This window comes from Momordica charantia (genome assembly GCF_013281855.1).
Source record: "Momordica charantia cultivar OHB3-1 chromosome 7 unlocalized genomic scaffold, Mcharantia_2.0 BLBB01000007.1, whole genome shotgun sequence".
Lineage (NCBI taxonomy): Eukaryota > Viridiplantae > Streptophyta > Magnoliopsida > Cucurbitales > Cucurbitaceae > Momordica > Momordica charantia.
Window position 1 is genome coordinate 4,669,780 of NW_028275165.1, and position 13,888 is coordinate 4,683,667.

At 36.8% G+C, this 13,888-nt stretch overlaps 1 protein-coding gene across 1 annotated transcript; it reads right to left on the reverse strand.

The window, feature by feature from the left end:
- Positions 1-3,997: 3,997 nt before the first annotated feature.
- LOC111023429 (putative O-methyltransferase 3) lies at positions 3,998-5,691 on the reverse strand. Its single transcript, XM_022300859.2, has 2 exons — positions 4,793-5,691; positions 3,998-4,447 (listed from the first exon to the last, which is right to left on the reverse strand). The coding sequence occupies exons 1-2, from the start codon at positions 5,552-5,554 to the stop codon at positions 4,121-4,123; spliced, it is 1,089 nt and encodes a 362-aa protein (XP_022156551.1). The 5' UTR covers positions 5,555-5,691; the 3' UTR covers positions 3,998-4,120.
- Positions 5,692-13,888: the final 8,197 nt, after the last annotated feature.

Here is a 13,888-nt window from a genome sequence, read left to right on the forward strand (position 1 = left end):
AAATATACTTTTACGTTTTTCCTTTAGACATTATTTAACCATTAAAATAATATAACTTTTGAAGTTCCATTATTGATTATTAGGGGTGTAAGTATGCGAACCGAACCGATCCAATTCGGTTAGTCGGATCGGTTAAAATACAAATCTAGTTGGTTCGGTTCGGTTCTACCAACCGACCTTTATAAAATAAAGGTAACCTACCGTCACATAACCCTACTTTCCTCGGTGGTTGCGCCGTTCTTCTCTCTCTCCTCTATCCTTCCCTCTCCAAATGTGTCGGTAAGAACATCCACTATGGTGGCAAGAGAGAAGATCTACAGCGGCGACAAAGGAGATGCATGACGGCGATGGCGACGGTGACCTCTCTACGTGCCGACGAGCTAATAGATTAACGACGGAGCGACAAGCAACGAATAGATGGTTCTTATTTTGAAGTGGATTTTGTGGAGGTCGGTTTTGATGATGATCAGTAATGGGTTTTTGTGGGTTTCCATAGAAAGAAGATCTGAAGAGGAAGATCTAATTTTTTTGAGTTTTAAAATTTGAAGAAGAGAAAGATTTGAAGTAGGTTTTTGTGGGTTTTCATATATACATATGAAGAAGAAAATAAAAAATAGAAGTGGGTTTCTAAATCAAAATCACAATGTGTTTTTAAACAGTAATTTTGTGGTTTCTTCAAATTCCACGGGACATTTTGATTTTGAAGAGATTTCAGGATGAAGAAGAAAATCTTAAGAACTCATGCTCTATTAAAACGAAAAAAAGCGAATTCGACCCGACCCGAACCGACTTGAGTTCGGGTCGGTTCGGTTTCTGGAGGAAACCAACCCGACCCGAAATTATTACACCCCTATTGATTATACTTAAACCTAAAATTATTAATTAATAAATCAACTTAAATGAACGTATTAAAAAGAAAAAGAAAAAAGACGAAATCCTTACATAAAAGAGAGAAGAAGCAACGTGGGAGGAGAGCGGAGGATTTGAAATAAAAATAAAAATTTAATAAAGATAATTTTAAAACTAAGGATAAAATTGTCCAAAAACATTTCTTCCACGTCCGTAATTTTATATATATTATGGATCCTGGATAAAATAACTATTAGTATTAATATTATATCCACATCTGTAATATCTTGATGGTATTTTTTCTTATATATTTTTCGATTTTTTTTTTTTTTGCAGTATTATATAAACTATTCACCTCATCTCCATGTAGAACTTATGGACATAATGTCGATTGAAATTTAATAGCCTATGCATAACCTTAATAACTATACTTTTGGTTATTTCACCCAAAAGATTTCCTACAAATAGAGAAAATTGTCTCAGCTATATTTCATGTATCACCCCATTCCCTAGCTAACATTAGACTTTGGTTTTTACTCCTTGCACTAATCCTAACAATATATATATGGAAGAATTATCTTTATTGTCATCATACTTATTTAATTTGGTAGAGTAATTTAAAAGACGTTATTAATTCCTTAACCGATTGAACCATGTTTGGGTCTACAATATAATTCAATATTTTTATTACAGAATTATCAAAACAAAATTTTGTGTAAATTTTTTTTTAGTACAAGTGGGGTGGGGGAGTAAAACTCATGACTTTTTGGTCAGAAACAGATGTCAGTTATTACTGCCGTAGAAATTGTTTGCGTTTGATCAACCATGTGAATTGTGAATATGTTAATGGATCCTACCGTTTTGATACCTTAATCACATTGAAATTATATATATTTTGGGTTAAAATACTATTTTTAAAATGTGTCTTTGTACTTTTAATTTTAGTTTCTATATTTTTAAAATTTTTATTTTGATCTCCGTATTTTAATTTGGTTTATTTTAGTTCATGTATTTTTAAAATGTTTGTTTCGATCGCTATACTTCTACTTCTAAAATTGATATTTTAGTTTCTGTTTTAAAACTTTTGACGTAGTTTCTAAAAGGAAGTTGTATTTTCAAGAAAGAAAATGCATGATTAATCGTTTTATAATAAATATTACTGTCAGAAAGATTTTGGTGTTTGATTTGATGGACTCCTTTTATTTTTTTAGCCTAAAAAATGGTCGGAAAAGTTTGAGAATAATCATGGAAAATAAAGTTTAAAAATTCTCCCATGGAATATAAAAATGAAAAGTAAACGCAATTTTGATATTCTAGTAATATATGTGTGTGTGTATAAATGAAGCATGTTTGCCATTTGTTGAAAGTGTTATAAATAAAAAAATAAAACAGATAAAAAGAGCCATATGAAAAGTATGAATATATTGTAAATATTTAAATAATTAATATTAAAGAGTCTATCTAATGTAATATTATTATTCTATTTTTTAATATTATATATATATTTATAGACTTGAATTTAGGGCTGAAATGTAATTTGTATAGAGAAGGCTTAAAAAGAGGGTGGAACTGAAAAATGATAACCAAAATGGATGCTCAACGTATAAAATAAGGGTGAAAAAGAATACTAACCTCATATAAGCCCTAATAAAGGTACTTTTGAAAACTACAATAGTATTTTCGTGAGGTGGGATCGTAGTAGACTTGAATGTAGTGCTCAAATGCAACAAAAGCACATGGGAGGAGAAAGTCAAGTCTCATGCTGGGATTGACTTCCAAGAAAGAGGCAAAGGAAAATTTTCCTTCTGTTCACTCTATATGGCTGGAATACTGAAAGGGATTAAAAAAAAAGGGAGTTCAGAACGACGTTGTTTTGAAGCCCTAATGCTTTTAAAACTATGGCACAAAATGACGTCATTTCCACATTTAGTTTTAATTGGTCTGACAAAACGACATTACTTTTCCTTTAAGAAAACGACGTCGTTCCATGTCCCTGCATAAACCAAACATCGTCGTTTTTCTTAAATGGAAACGACGTTGTTTTCAGCACAATAGGCGGGAAAATATATTTAAATCCAAACGACGTCATTTTTGCTTTATTCAAACGACATCATTTTGAACTCCATCGCACGCTAATTTTTCCTTTCCTAGCATATCGTTTCTGAACCGACATTAATGTAACACTTTTAATGTCAGTTTCTTATACAAGTTTTAATGGCAATTATAAATTTGAATGAAAGTGATGTCATTTTCAACCGAATCATGGCTGCAAATTTTTCTTTTTCTACCATGACGTTTCTTTACCGACATTAATTGACTATTTAATGTCAATTATAAATTGACATTGTATATCAAATTTATGGAGAATCAGAAGTCAAGTCACAAGACGAACATCATTTAGTCAACTGATATTGATTATAAATGACAGGCTGACATCAAACATCTCAATTGTTGTAGTGGGTAAATTTACATTTTAATCCTCATGAAGATTTTTCTAATTTAGTGTATATTTAAAAGCTTGAATTTAGGGTGAATTTGGAATATTTTTTTAATTTAAATATTCTTTTACACTTTATTTTGGTAATCAATATCCCTCAAATTGCTTAAACTACTGAGAGTCTCAATCATTTTAATGTAAATTTTTTCGACATTCATTTCATATTTCTTTAAATAGAGTTTAAAGCAATCAAATTTTTAAAAATTATTTTATATTCATGACTGGCTGATTTTTTTTTAAAGAATACTTTTAGTTATCTAAAATTAGATAGGAGACTATATAAAACACCTTCCTAATTCATAATTCTTCTTTTAGACAAAAAAGTAATTGTATTTTAAATACTTTATTTAAAATCATCTCAATCGCACTATTAATTTCTTATATTTTTATATTTTTAAATGTATTATGTTACATATATATACATATACATATACACACGCTCTCTTAACATTCATTTCATTGAAAATTGTCTTTTAAAGAATTGAAAAGGTATGATTTAGAGGAAAATTTCTTTTGAAAGATTATTTTTTACAATAGTTTAAATAATTTCTTTAAATAATTAGACTTGAAATAATTAGATTTGAAATAGATGTGAATACATTTTCATAACAAGTTTCAATTGGAAAAAAAAAAAACATAGTTTACCAAACATATCACAACAAGCCAACTTTTATTTAGACTACAACAATCCACACATAATCACAAACACACCTTAAACATACATGAAAATAGTTGAAACTTGAGAATCGACAAATATAATTCAAGGAAAGATCACTATGGATAAATCTCTATGAGAGACCTTAAACCTAGAATTGGGAAGATCTTGTAGCCACCAAATCCAGCCTTATCGAAGAGCTGAACCCACTCTTTCTCATCCCGTTCTTTTCCACCTACGTTCACCATCATTAACATGTCCCAAAAGAGTTGAGTTTCAATAAACATATCGTCCCCGTCCCTGTCCCCGTCCCCATCCACCTTCTTATTGCCTACCACCATATCAATTAGAATCACTCTCCCTTTCTTTCCATTACTCGTGATTGCCTCTTTGCATTTCTTCAATATCTCTGCACATTCTCCATCGCTCCAATCATGTAATATCCACTGCATTAAATATCAATGACATTACACTATAATAACACTACAAAAAAAAAGTAGTTTTTGCGACGTTATAACAAAAAGTATCAATTTTCTTGGGGTTCCATTTCAAAATCTATTGACAGTGAGAGGAGTAGATCCTTAACAAGTCCTCCAAGATGGTACCTCTTTTGGATTCATCAATCTTGGCTGAATCTCATTTTCTACTAGATACTCGTTTTAAACTTAGGTTCTGATACCATATCAATTTTCATGGACTTCCATCTCAATCAGCAATGAGAGGAGTAGATCTTTAACAAAATATTTGGTCATCAAAACTAAATAATATATCTTTCTAGTTTTCTGTCTTACCTTCAATAGAAGTACATCCGCAGACGGAATGCTTTGAAACATGTCCCCTTCAAGATATGTCAAGTTATGGCTTCCTTCCAAGTCAGCCACCACATGGGGAAGATCAAGCACAACACATTGTATTTGTGGAAAGACATCAGCAATGACTCTCGCCACAGTTCCAGTGCCACCTCCCACATCCACCAGCGATTTAACTCCATCAAAGATGTTCTTATATTGTCCCAACAAAACACTTGTCACCAGCCTCGCATCACTGGCCATGGCTGCATTAAAAACGTCCCCATCTCGTGGCTTGCTGGCCATGTGCTCCCAGAACTGCTTTCCATGAGCCATCTTAAATGCGGTTCGATCATGGCTATGGAACCAGGCGGATAGAAGCTGCCATGGCTGCAGGAGGAATGGGTCAAGCATGGAAAGCAACAAAGGAGATAGAGAGGAAGGGTTGCATTTGAGGAGAAGACGAGATGAGCTGGTAAGGGAGTATGCTTCTTCTTGTTCTTTGTCATTTTTGTGTGCCGTAAAGAAGCCAGAGTGAGCCAGTATACGCATTAAGCGATGGAGGTATTGGGAGTTTTCGGGGTGAAGTTTAAGGGCTGAAACGAGGTGAGAGAGGGACATGGGGCCGCGGCCATGGTGAGCGATGGTGTCGGGAATGCCGAGTTGGACGGCGCATTTCAAAGCCATGGAGTTGATGAAGCTGAAGATGTGGTTCCATATGTGAGTTTCAGCTTCCAAAACCTCATTCCCTGCAACTTCTCCCATTTCTTCCTTATTTCACAAACCAACGCACACAAAACTTCTTTCTAACTCTACCAAGTCCGGCGAGCCATGTCCTCTTCTTTATATACAATGTTTTATATACAATGTTAAGTGTTTAAATATAAGGAATGTATAATTAGTCTCATGTAATATTTACAATGGGTATGATATTGGCCACTTGGACATATCTAGAATTTTAAATATGGATGTCAATAGAAATATTGAGTTTTTAATTTTATGAAAATGTTGATGAAAATATCATTAAAATGTCAATGCCCATAAATATTTCTAAAAAAAAGTACAAAAATAATAAAATTCAACAAGTATTTAAATTAACGCATAAATATTTTAACCTTTTTAAATAGTAAAAATATTACTACTATTAATATTATGTCTACATTAGTGATATTTTGTTAAAATTTTTTCTTATATATTTTTTCGATTTTTTTTCCAATACAATAAAAATTTCCATTAACCCTATGTTGAGGTTGGATCCATGGACATATGAAAACGTCGACATGTGGATAGAAATTTAAATATTGGGCACAACCCTCCTGACATTGCTTTTGATTTCACCTAAAATGCTTCATACAATATAATGAAAATAAGTGTCTCAATTATATACCATGAATTACCCCTCCCCTAGCGAACGGGCGATTTTGTTTATACTTTTTATGCTCCTAATTACAATATGTATAAGGAAGGATTATGTCTATTGTCGCCATACTTGTTGGTAGAGTCTAAAAGAAGATATTAATTTATTAACTTATTATTATTATTTTAGTACAATTTATTAATTTATTGAAACTATGTTTGAGTCAATAATAATTCAAGATTTTATTAGACAATAATCAAAACAAAATTTTATGTAAATTAATAAGATAAGAAACACAATGCTTTATGTTAAAAAGACAAAACCAAACAAAATGCTTTAACATTTAAAGATAAAAATAAAATAAAACATGAAAATGATTAATTTAGGGTTTAATCTTAATTTTACTGTTACTGCAGACTCGGGTGAAGAGAAAATTGGAGTGATGGTTTTGATGGTGAGACATGATTAAATTATCAATTAATAAAAAACTTAAATTAATAATCATTTAAATGATATCTAACTTATGGGAAAAAAATGACAATACAAGGATTCAAAGAGAGGACGTGTCCTTATATCATATGAAACATGATTAAATTACTAATAAATTAAAAAATTTAAGGAAATATGTGTTAAATTATTTATAGGATATCTAACCGACACATTAATCATGTTGAGAAAAGTTGAAAACATTATATATATTTTATCAGGGGAAAAAAGTGCATGATTAATAGTTTTAATATAAATATTGCTCTCAGGAAGATTTTGGTGTTTGAATTGATGCTCTTTTTATTTTTTTAGCCTAAAAAAATTTCAGAAAAGTTTGAAAAGAATCATGGGAAAATAAAGTTGAAAAGTTCCTCAATGAAATATAAAAATGAAAAGTAAACGCAGTTTTTAAATTCTATTAATAACTTTTTTTTCCCATATTTGCTGTTTATTGGAATTGTTCGTACTATAAATAAATAAATAAAACAAATAAAAGAAGCCATATGAAAAGAATGAATAAAAGTTTCAAGTAATATTAGTTTCATAAATTTAAAATTGAACAAAGTTTAATAGTTATCAAGAATAAATAAAATAAATTAAAATATGTAATTTCAGAAAATAAAATCATTTAAATATCTACTAAATATCTAAATTTAGAATTAAATATTAAAATAGGGGAGACAATAATAAGTTTATTCTCTTGCAAGTAGGTTTTCAACAAATTTAAAAACAAAATATTTAAAAAGTACAATTTATTCATACCATTATATTTATTGATAACTTTACTAAAGAAAAACCATAAACTTTATCCAATTTAAAATTTGAAAATGAAAGCATTGAAAAATTAAAAATGTATATAATTATATTATATTATATTTAATATGATTTAAATCATAGCTAACCTCTAAATTTATGTTTAAAAAAAAACCTCTAAATTTAAAGTTTTCAAATATAAACTAATTGAGTACTCCATTAAAAATACTTTGATGGCCACTTTGATTCATGTGTAATGTTTTTAATCATCATCAAATATATATATTTTTTAATTTTAATTAATAACGTGCTAAAAAAAAAGATTTTTAATTTTTTTAATAGGAAAATTCTAAAGTTTAAATCTTCATGAAAAAAAAATAATAAAAGATTTTGGTCATTAAGAAAGCATTTTCTAAAAGTACAATTGGTTATATTATTGAGGAAATAATATATTGATTATGTGCTATGATACGGTTGAGATCTATTAATTTTACTTTTTAAACTAAAATTAGTAATGGGATTTAATTATTATTTCATTATGTACTTTTTTTCAAAAATAAAAATATGTATATACTATTTCATTATTTGCTGAGTCATCTCGCACACACACAAATAATAAATAAAATAAAAAGGTGAGATTCTGGCAAGGAAATAATTGACATTCTATACTATATATTATGAGTTGGAGGGAAAAAAAAGTTGATTTCTTTTTAAATCTTTAATTTTGTAGAAAGTCTGAAATGTCATCTTTTTCTAGTTGAATTAAACAATTCATTATCAGTCAATTATTGACAATATAAGAGGTTTAGGTGATCATTTTCTAACAAAATAAAATTTTATTTAATAAATTTAAGGGTAAAATTACATCTTTAAGAGATCTCTAAAGTTTTAAAATAGATTCTATTTAGTACTTGTAATTTAAAATTGACACTACTTTTGTTTCTAAGGTTTAGATTCAGTTTCTATTTAATTTTTAAGTTTCGAATATTAATTTTACCAGCTTCAATCATATATATATATATTTTTTTTATGGTAACAAGCATTTATTATACTCATGACTTTAGTGTTTTAAATATGTATAGTGTAGAGTTTGAAATGCCAATTCCAACATATTTTGAATTGCTACATCAAATAAGACAGTTAGGAGCAAAGGAAAATTGAAGGTAAGATTTTCAAGAGGACATAATCAATCCCATGGATTAACGAGCAAGTTTGAGTAGGAATGGTTATGTGGTATATGATGTGGCATCTCAATTATCAGTGGATGATGTGACAAGAATATCAAAATATCACTTACATGGCAAACACGTGTTGATGACGTGGCAAGGTAGACGAACCATAGTATGTCATATACCATCGATTTCGAGGGAAAATTGGAATCTAATTCATGTTATTTTGGGACTTAGTTATGCAAATAGTATCTATATTAGCAACATTTAGTTAAAGTTGTGAATATTCATTGTGAAAGCTTCATTATTCCTCCATAACTTAGTAAAACAGTGGTTTTTGTTGCATATTGTAAGTAAATAGTCTGTTTTTGAACCTGTGAATTCCATAAAATTGTAAAACACAAACTACGAAAAAGTTTTGATCAAGCCTTTCTGCAAATCCTTTTGCCAGATTCTAAGCTTAGTTTTCCCAATAGTCTTTCTTTTAGTTTTTCATTCTTAATTTTGTTCTTCATTTCCATAATACTTAGAATTATTTGTTTTTGCTTTTATATTTTGATCTAGTCAATCAAAGAAAGAGAAATTGAGAGTGTGTTGTGAGCTTCTTCAAGAGATTGAGCTTTGTGTAATTATTGAACCTTCTCTTGTTTTTACTCCCATCCGCTCCTTCTCTTGTTTTTACTCCCATCAGCTCGAAAGAGAAAGGGTAAAGCTAGATCTTGCAAACTCTTGAGATTTAGGAATTCCAGCTTGTTATTTCATTTTACATGATGTAAACCCTCACCTATTTCTTAATGAAAATGACTTGTGTTTCTTCTTATTTTTCATTCTTTTATCTCTTTTAAACATGATCTAAATTATCATCTAATCCTTCTGTATATGCCCTAACCAATTTATAAATAAACATAATTGTTGAGGAAGTAGAGCGCCAAGCGCTCCATTGATTGGCTTGATTGATTTGCTCGATTCTTAAATCTAGCTACTTAAGCATTAACTAGGCTCTAGTTTTAACCTAGTACTGAAAATATTAGGGTAAAATGAATTTCCTCAAGTTAAAATGGGAAGTAGGTTTAGAAATAAAGTACTGAAACAAGAATCCTAGACATACAACCTCTTACCCATTAAAGAAAATTTGGTGTGTTGGGGGAAGAGAATACCCTGGACACGTGGAGGACCCCTATTGGTAATCCAAGGTGACTCATGAGTCACGCCCAGCTCGGACCGTCGAGATCACCACCACTAGCGTTGACAGATGCTAAGTATGAGGGCCGAGGTGAACCTGGCCGAGGTCCGATCTACCGGGATGCTCAGTGGCGGCCGATGTGAGCTACTGTCAGCGGCGTGATTATCGGGCGTAACCGTCGGTCCCGAGATTACCGAGTGTAACCGACGGTCCCGAGATTATCGGGTGTAACCGTCGCGAGATTAGCAGGACTACCACCCATAAGTAGAGGACCTCACTTCACGATCAGGTACGATGATTTCTGACCTCGAACTAAATTGGGAATCCGACCTATACTGACTTGATCGTCGGAGTGCTCACCTTTTTGTGCAGGTCCGCCCAAGTACTCAGATCGGTTCGGAGGCCGAGTTCGAGCTGCAATCTGAAATACACTGTTGTGCATATCCTTGCATAAACATTTGGCGCCGTCTGTGGGGACGACAATCTAAGTCATCCCAATTCTTTTAAACCAACACGCAAGCGAAAATGGTTCAACCCGGAAACTCGACCAATATGACAGATCGAAAGACCCTAGCTGCCAGCGATGCCCACCAGAGGGAGGTCAGAGCAGCAGTGGTAGAGGGGCAAGGTCACGACGGCCTAGCAACAGAACCCCTCCGCAGGTCGGCACGAATCACCGCGCCTGTTCTACCACCTGCGCACCCCCAAGGACATCCAAGGCCACCCGTGGCCGAGGTGGAACCTCTAAGAAGGGCGCCTGGGGTCCAGCCCCGGCCCCGACAAGTGAGAACTTGGACGCACTCCAGAGAGAAATGGAGGCAATGCGCACAAAAATGCGGTCCATGGAGGAAATGTATAACGAAATGATATTAGCTGCAGGCGCAGGGTCCCGATCTGAGAATCGAGTGACGCGCGCTGGCATACGCGAGCAAAGGGGTTCCCACCTCGGCCCAGTCGAGGAGGAACATCCCGAAGACAACGAGAGCGAGGGACACACTCGCCAGAGAGGAGACCTCCGTGAACACCTCAACAGAAAGAGAGTTTCATCTCTCCGAAAAGGACAGTCACCATCCCGCTCACACAGGAGCTCCAACCAGCAGGCTGAATCCTCTTGCAACCCAGCAACTCCTACAGGAGTGATTACAAGGGAGGAGTTCGACCAGCTGAGGGGCCAGCTCGACGCTCAGGTGGAGGCCTTAAAGGCCAAATGTGAGCAGAAAGAAGGTCCACTGAACGATGGCGACTTGGGAGAATCGCCCTTCACCTCGGACGTTTTGGAAGCACCGATCCCTCCAAAGTTCAAAGCTCCTACCGTGAAACTTTATGATGGGTCGAAGGACCCCAAGGATTATGTTGAGATCTTTGAAGGCCTCATGGATTTCCAAGCGGCATCAGACGCAATCAAATGCCGTGCCTTTCAGATCGCGCTTACTGGCAGCGCGCGATTGTGGTATCGGAGACTGTCAGCCAGGTCGATCTCGACCTACTCTCAGCTGAGAAGGGAGTTCCTCGCCCAGTTCTCTTCTCGGCATTATGACAAAAAGACAATGACCCATCTCGCCACCATCAGGCAGAAGGAGGGTGAGACGCTGCGAGAATATGTCACCAGATTCCAGGAGGAGCAATTGAAGGTCACACACTGCTCCGATGACTCGGCCATGTGCTATTTTCTCACCGGTCTAGCCGACGAAGCCCTCACGGTGAAACTTGGAGAGGAGGCCCAGGCCACCTTCGCCGAGGTGCTTCAGAAGGCGAAGAAAGTCATCGATGGACAGGAGCTCCTCCGAACCAAAACCGGCCGACCAGAGCGAAAGATCGGCCGGGGCAGAAGTGGAAAAGATATAGAAAAGGCAGATCCCAAGTCCAAGGATAAGGGATCCTTTTCCAGCGGCTGAGCTGAGTATCGAAGGGCGGAGAACGGACCTACCAGGAGCCGGCCTTACGAACGCTTCACCCCGACCACAATTCCAATTTCCGAGATCCTAATGAGCATCGAGGAGTCTGGAATGGAAAAACTACTTAAACGTCCTGAGAAGCTTCGGGGAGCCCCGGAGAGGCGCAGCAAGGACAAGTATTGCCGCTTCCATCGGGAGCACAGCCATAACACGTCGGACTGCTGGGAGTTGAAGCGCCAAATTGAGGATCTAATTCAAGATGGCTACTTCAAGAAATTTGTGGGAAAGCCCAGGACCAGCTCGACAGAAAAAAAGGAAGAGCGGAAGCGTTCGAGGACGCCGCCCCGGCGCACTGACCGACCTGCGGTCATCAATACCATTTTCGGAGGGCCAAGCGGGGGTCAGTCCGGACGTAAAAGAAAGGAGTTAGCTCGTGCAGCCAGACGCGAGGTGTGCATCATCAGGGAGCAAAGGCCGACCTGCCCAATCACCTTCGACGGTGGAGACTTGGAGGAGGTCCACCTGCCCCACAATGATGCACTTGTGATCGCTCCTTTGATTGATCATGTGGTGGTCAGGACGGTGCTGGTAGACGGAGGCGCATCTGCTAACATCCTGTCCTTACCGACCTACCTCGCCCTGGGATGGACGAGGTCACAATTGAAGAAAAGCCCGACACCGCTGGTTGGGTTCTCTGAAGAATCGGTCATCCCAGAGGGTTACATCAACTTGCCGGTCACGCTTGGGCAGGACCAAACTCAGGTCACCCAAATGGCCGAGTTCGTGGTAATTGACGGTAGATCGGCCTATAACGCCATCTTTGGGAGACCCATCATCCACTCATTTCAGGCCATTCCCTCGACACTTCATCAAGTTTTGAAGTATTCCACCCCCAATGGCGTGGGCACGGTCCGAGGAGAACAGACCGCTTCGAGGGAGTGCTATGCCTCCGCACTCAAAGGCTAATCGGTCTGCGCCCTTGAAACTCTCGCCAGTAGGGATGAGACGCTCGAGTTCAAGGCCGACCTACCGAGGCGGGAGTTTGCCGCACCCACTGAGGAGCTCGAGCTTGTTCCTCTGCTTAGTCCCGAGAAGCAAGTAAGCATAGGAACCAAGCTGGGGGCCACCGACAGAGAGGAGCTAATCCACTTCCTCATATCCAACTCGGACGTCTTTGCGTGATCCCATGAGGACATGCCCGGCATTGACCCAAAGATTATGACGCATCGCCTCAGCATAGATCCATCGTTCCGACCTGTAAAACAAAAAAGAAGACCTATAAACAAGGAGAGGAGTGATGTAATTGTTGAGGAAGTTAGCAAACTTTTGAAAGCTGAATACATAAGAGAAATTTCGTATCCCGAGTGGCTCTCCAATGTTGTTTTAGTTAAAAAATCTAACGGAAAGTGGAGAATGTGCGTAGACTTTACGAACTTAAATAAGACATGCCCGAAAGATTGCTTCCCACTGCCGAGGATTGATCAGCTCGTGGAAGCCACAGCCGGGCACCAACTGCTCACTTTCATGGATGCCTACTCTGGGTACAACCAAATCAAGATGCATGTCCCGGATCATACCGCATTCATAACGGACCAAGGTCTGTACTGTTACAAGGTCATGCACTTTGGTTTAAAGAACGCAGGAGCGACCTACCTGAGAATGGTGAACAAAATGTTCGCCAAGTAGATCGGCCGGAATATGGAAGTGTATGTGGACGACATGCTTGTCAAGAGCAAGCAGTCTAAGTCGCATCTCTCCGATCTGACCGAAGCTTTCGAGGTTCTGAGGACATATCAAATGAAGCTCAACCCAGCTAAATGTGCCTTTGGAGTCTCTTCGGGAAAATTCCTTGGCTTCATGGTAAACAACCGGGGGATCGAGGCCAACCCCAAAAAGATTAAAGTCGTGCTCGAGATGGAGGCACCTAAGACGCTGAAACAGCTTCAGTGCCTCAATGGCAGGATTGCGACCCTGAACCGGTTTGTTTCACGATCGACAGATAAGTGCCTTCCTTTCTTCAAAGTCTTACGAAAGAAAGGGCCGTTTGAATGGACAGCGGAGTGCGAGCAAGCATTTCAGCAGTTGAAAAGTTACCTTTGCTCGACACCTTTGCTCGCCAAACCCCTGCCAGGGGACAAGCTCCAGTTGTACTTAGCAGTGTCTGACAGTGCCGTCAGCTCGGCCCTAATCAGGCAAGAAGAAGCGCGGCAAAACCCGGTCTACTACACAAGCAAGGCTATGACCGAAGCCGAGACC

What these genes read in the sequence shown, in the direction of transcription:
- LOC111023429 (XM_022300859.2), bottom strand. Translation starts at nt 5,554, where the DNA reads ATGGGAGAAGTTGCAGGGAATGAGGTTTTGGAAGCTGAAACTCACATA. An exon ending in CGGATGTACTTCTATTGAAG is followed by an intron (nt 4,448 to 4,792) that starts GTAAGACAGAAA and finishes TATTTAATGCAG; the next exon opens with TGGATATTACATGATTGGAG.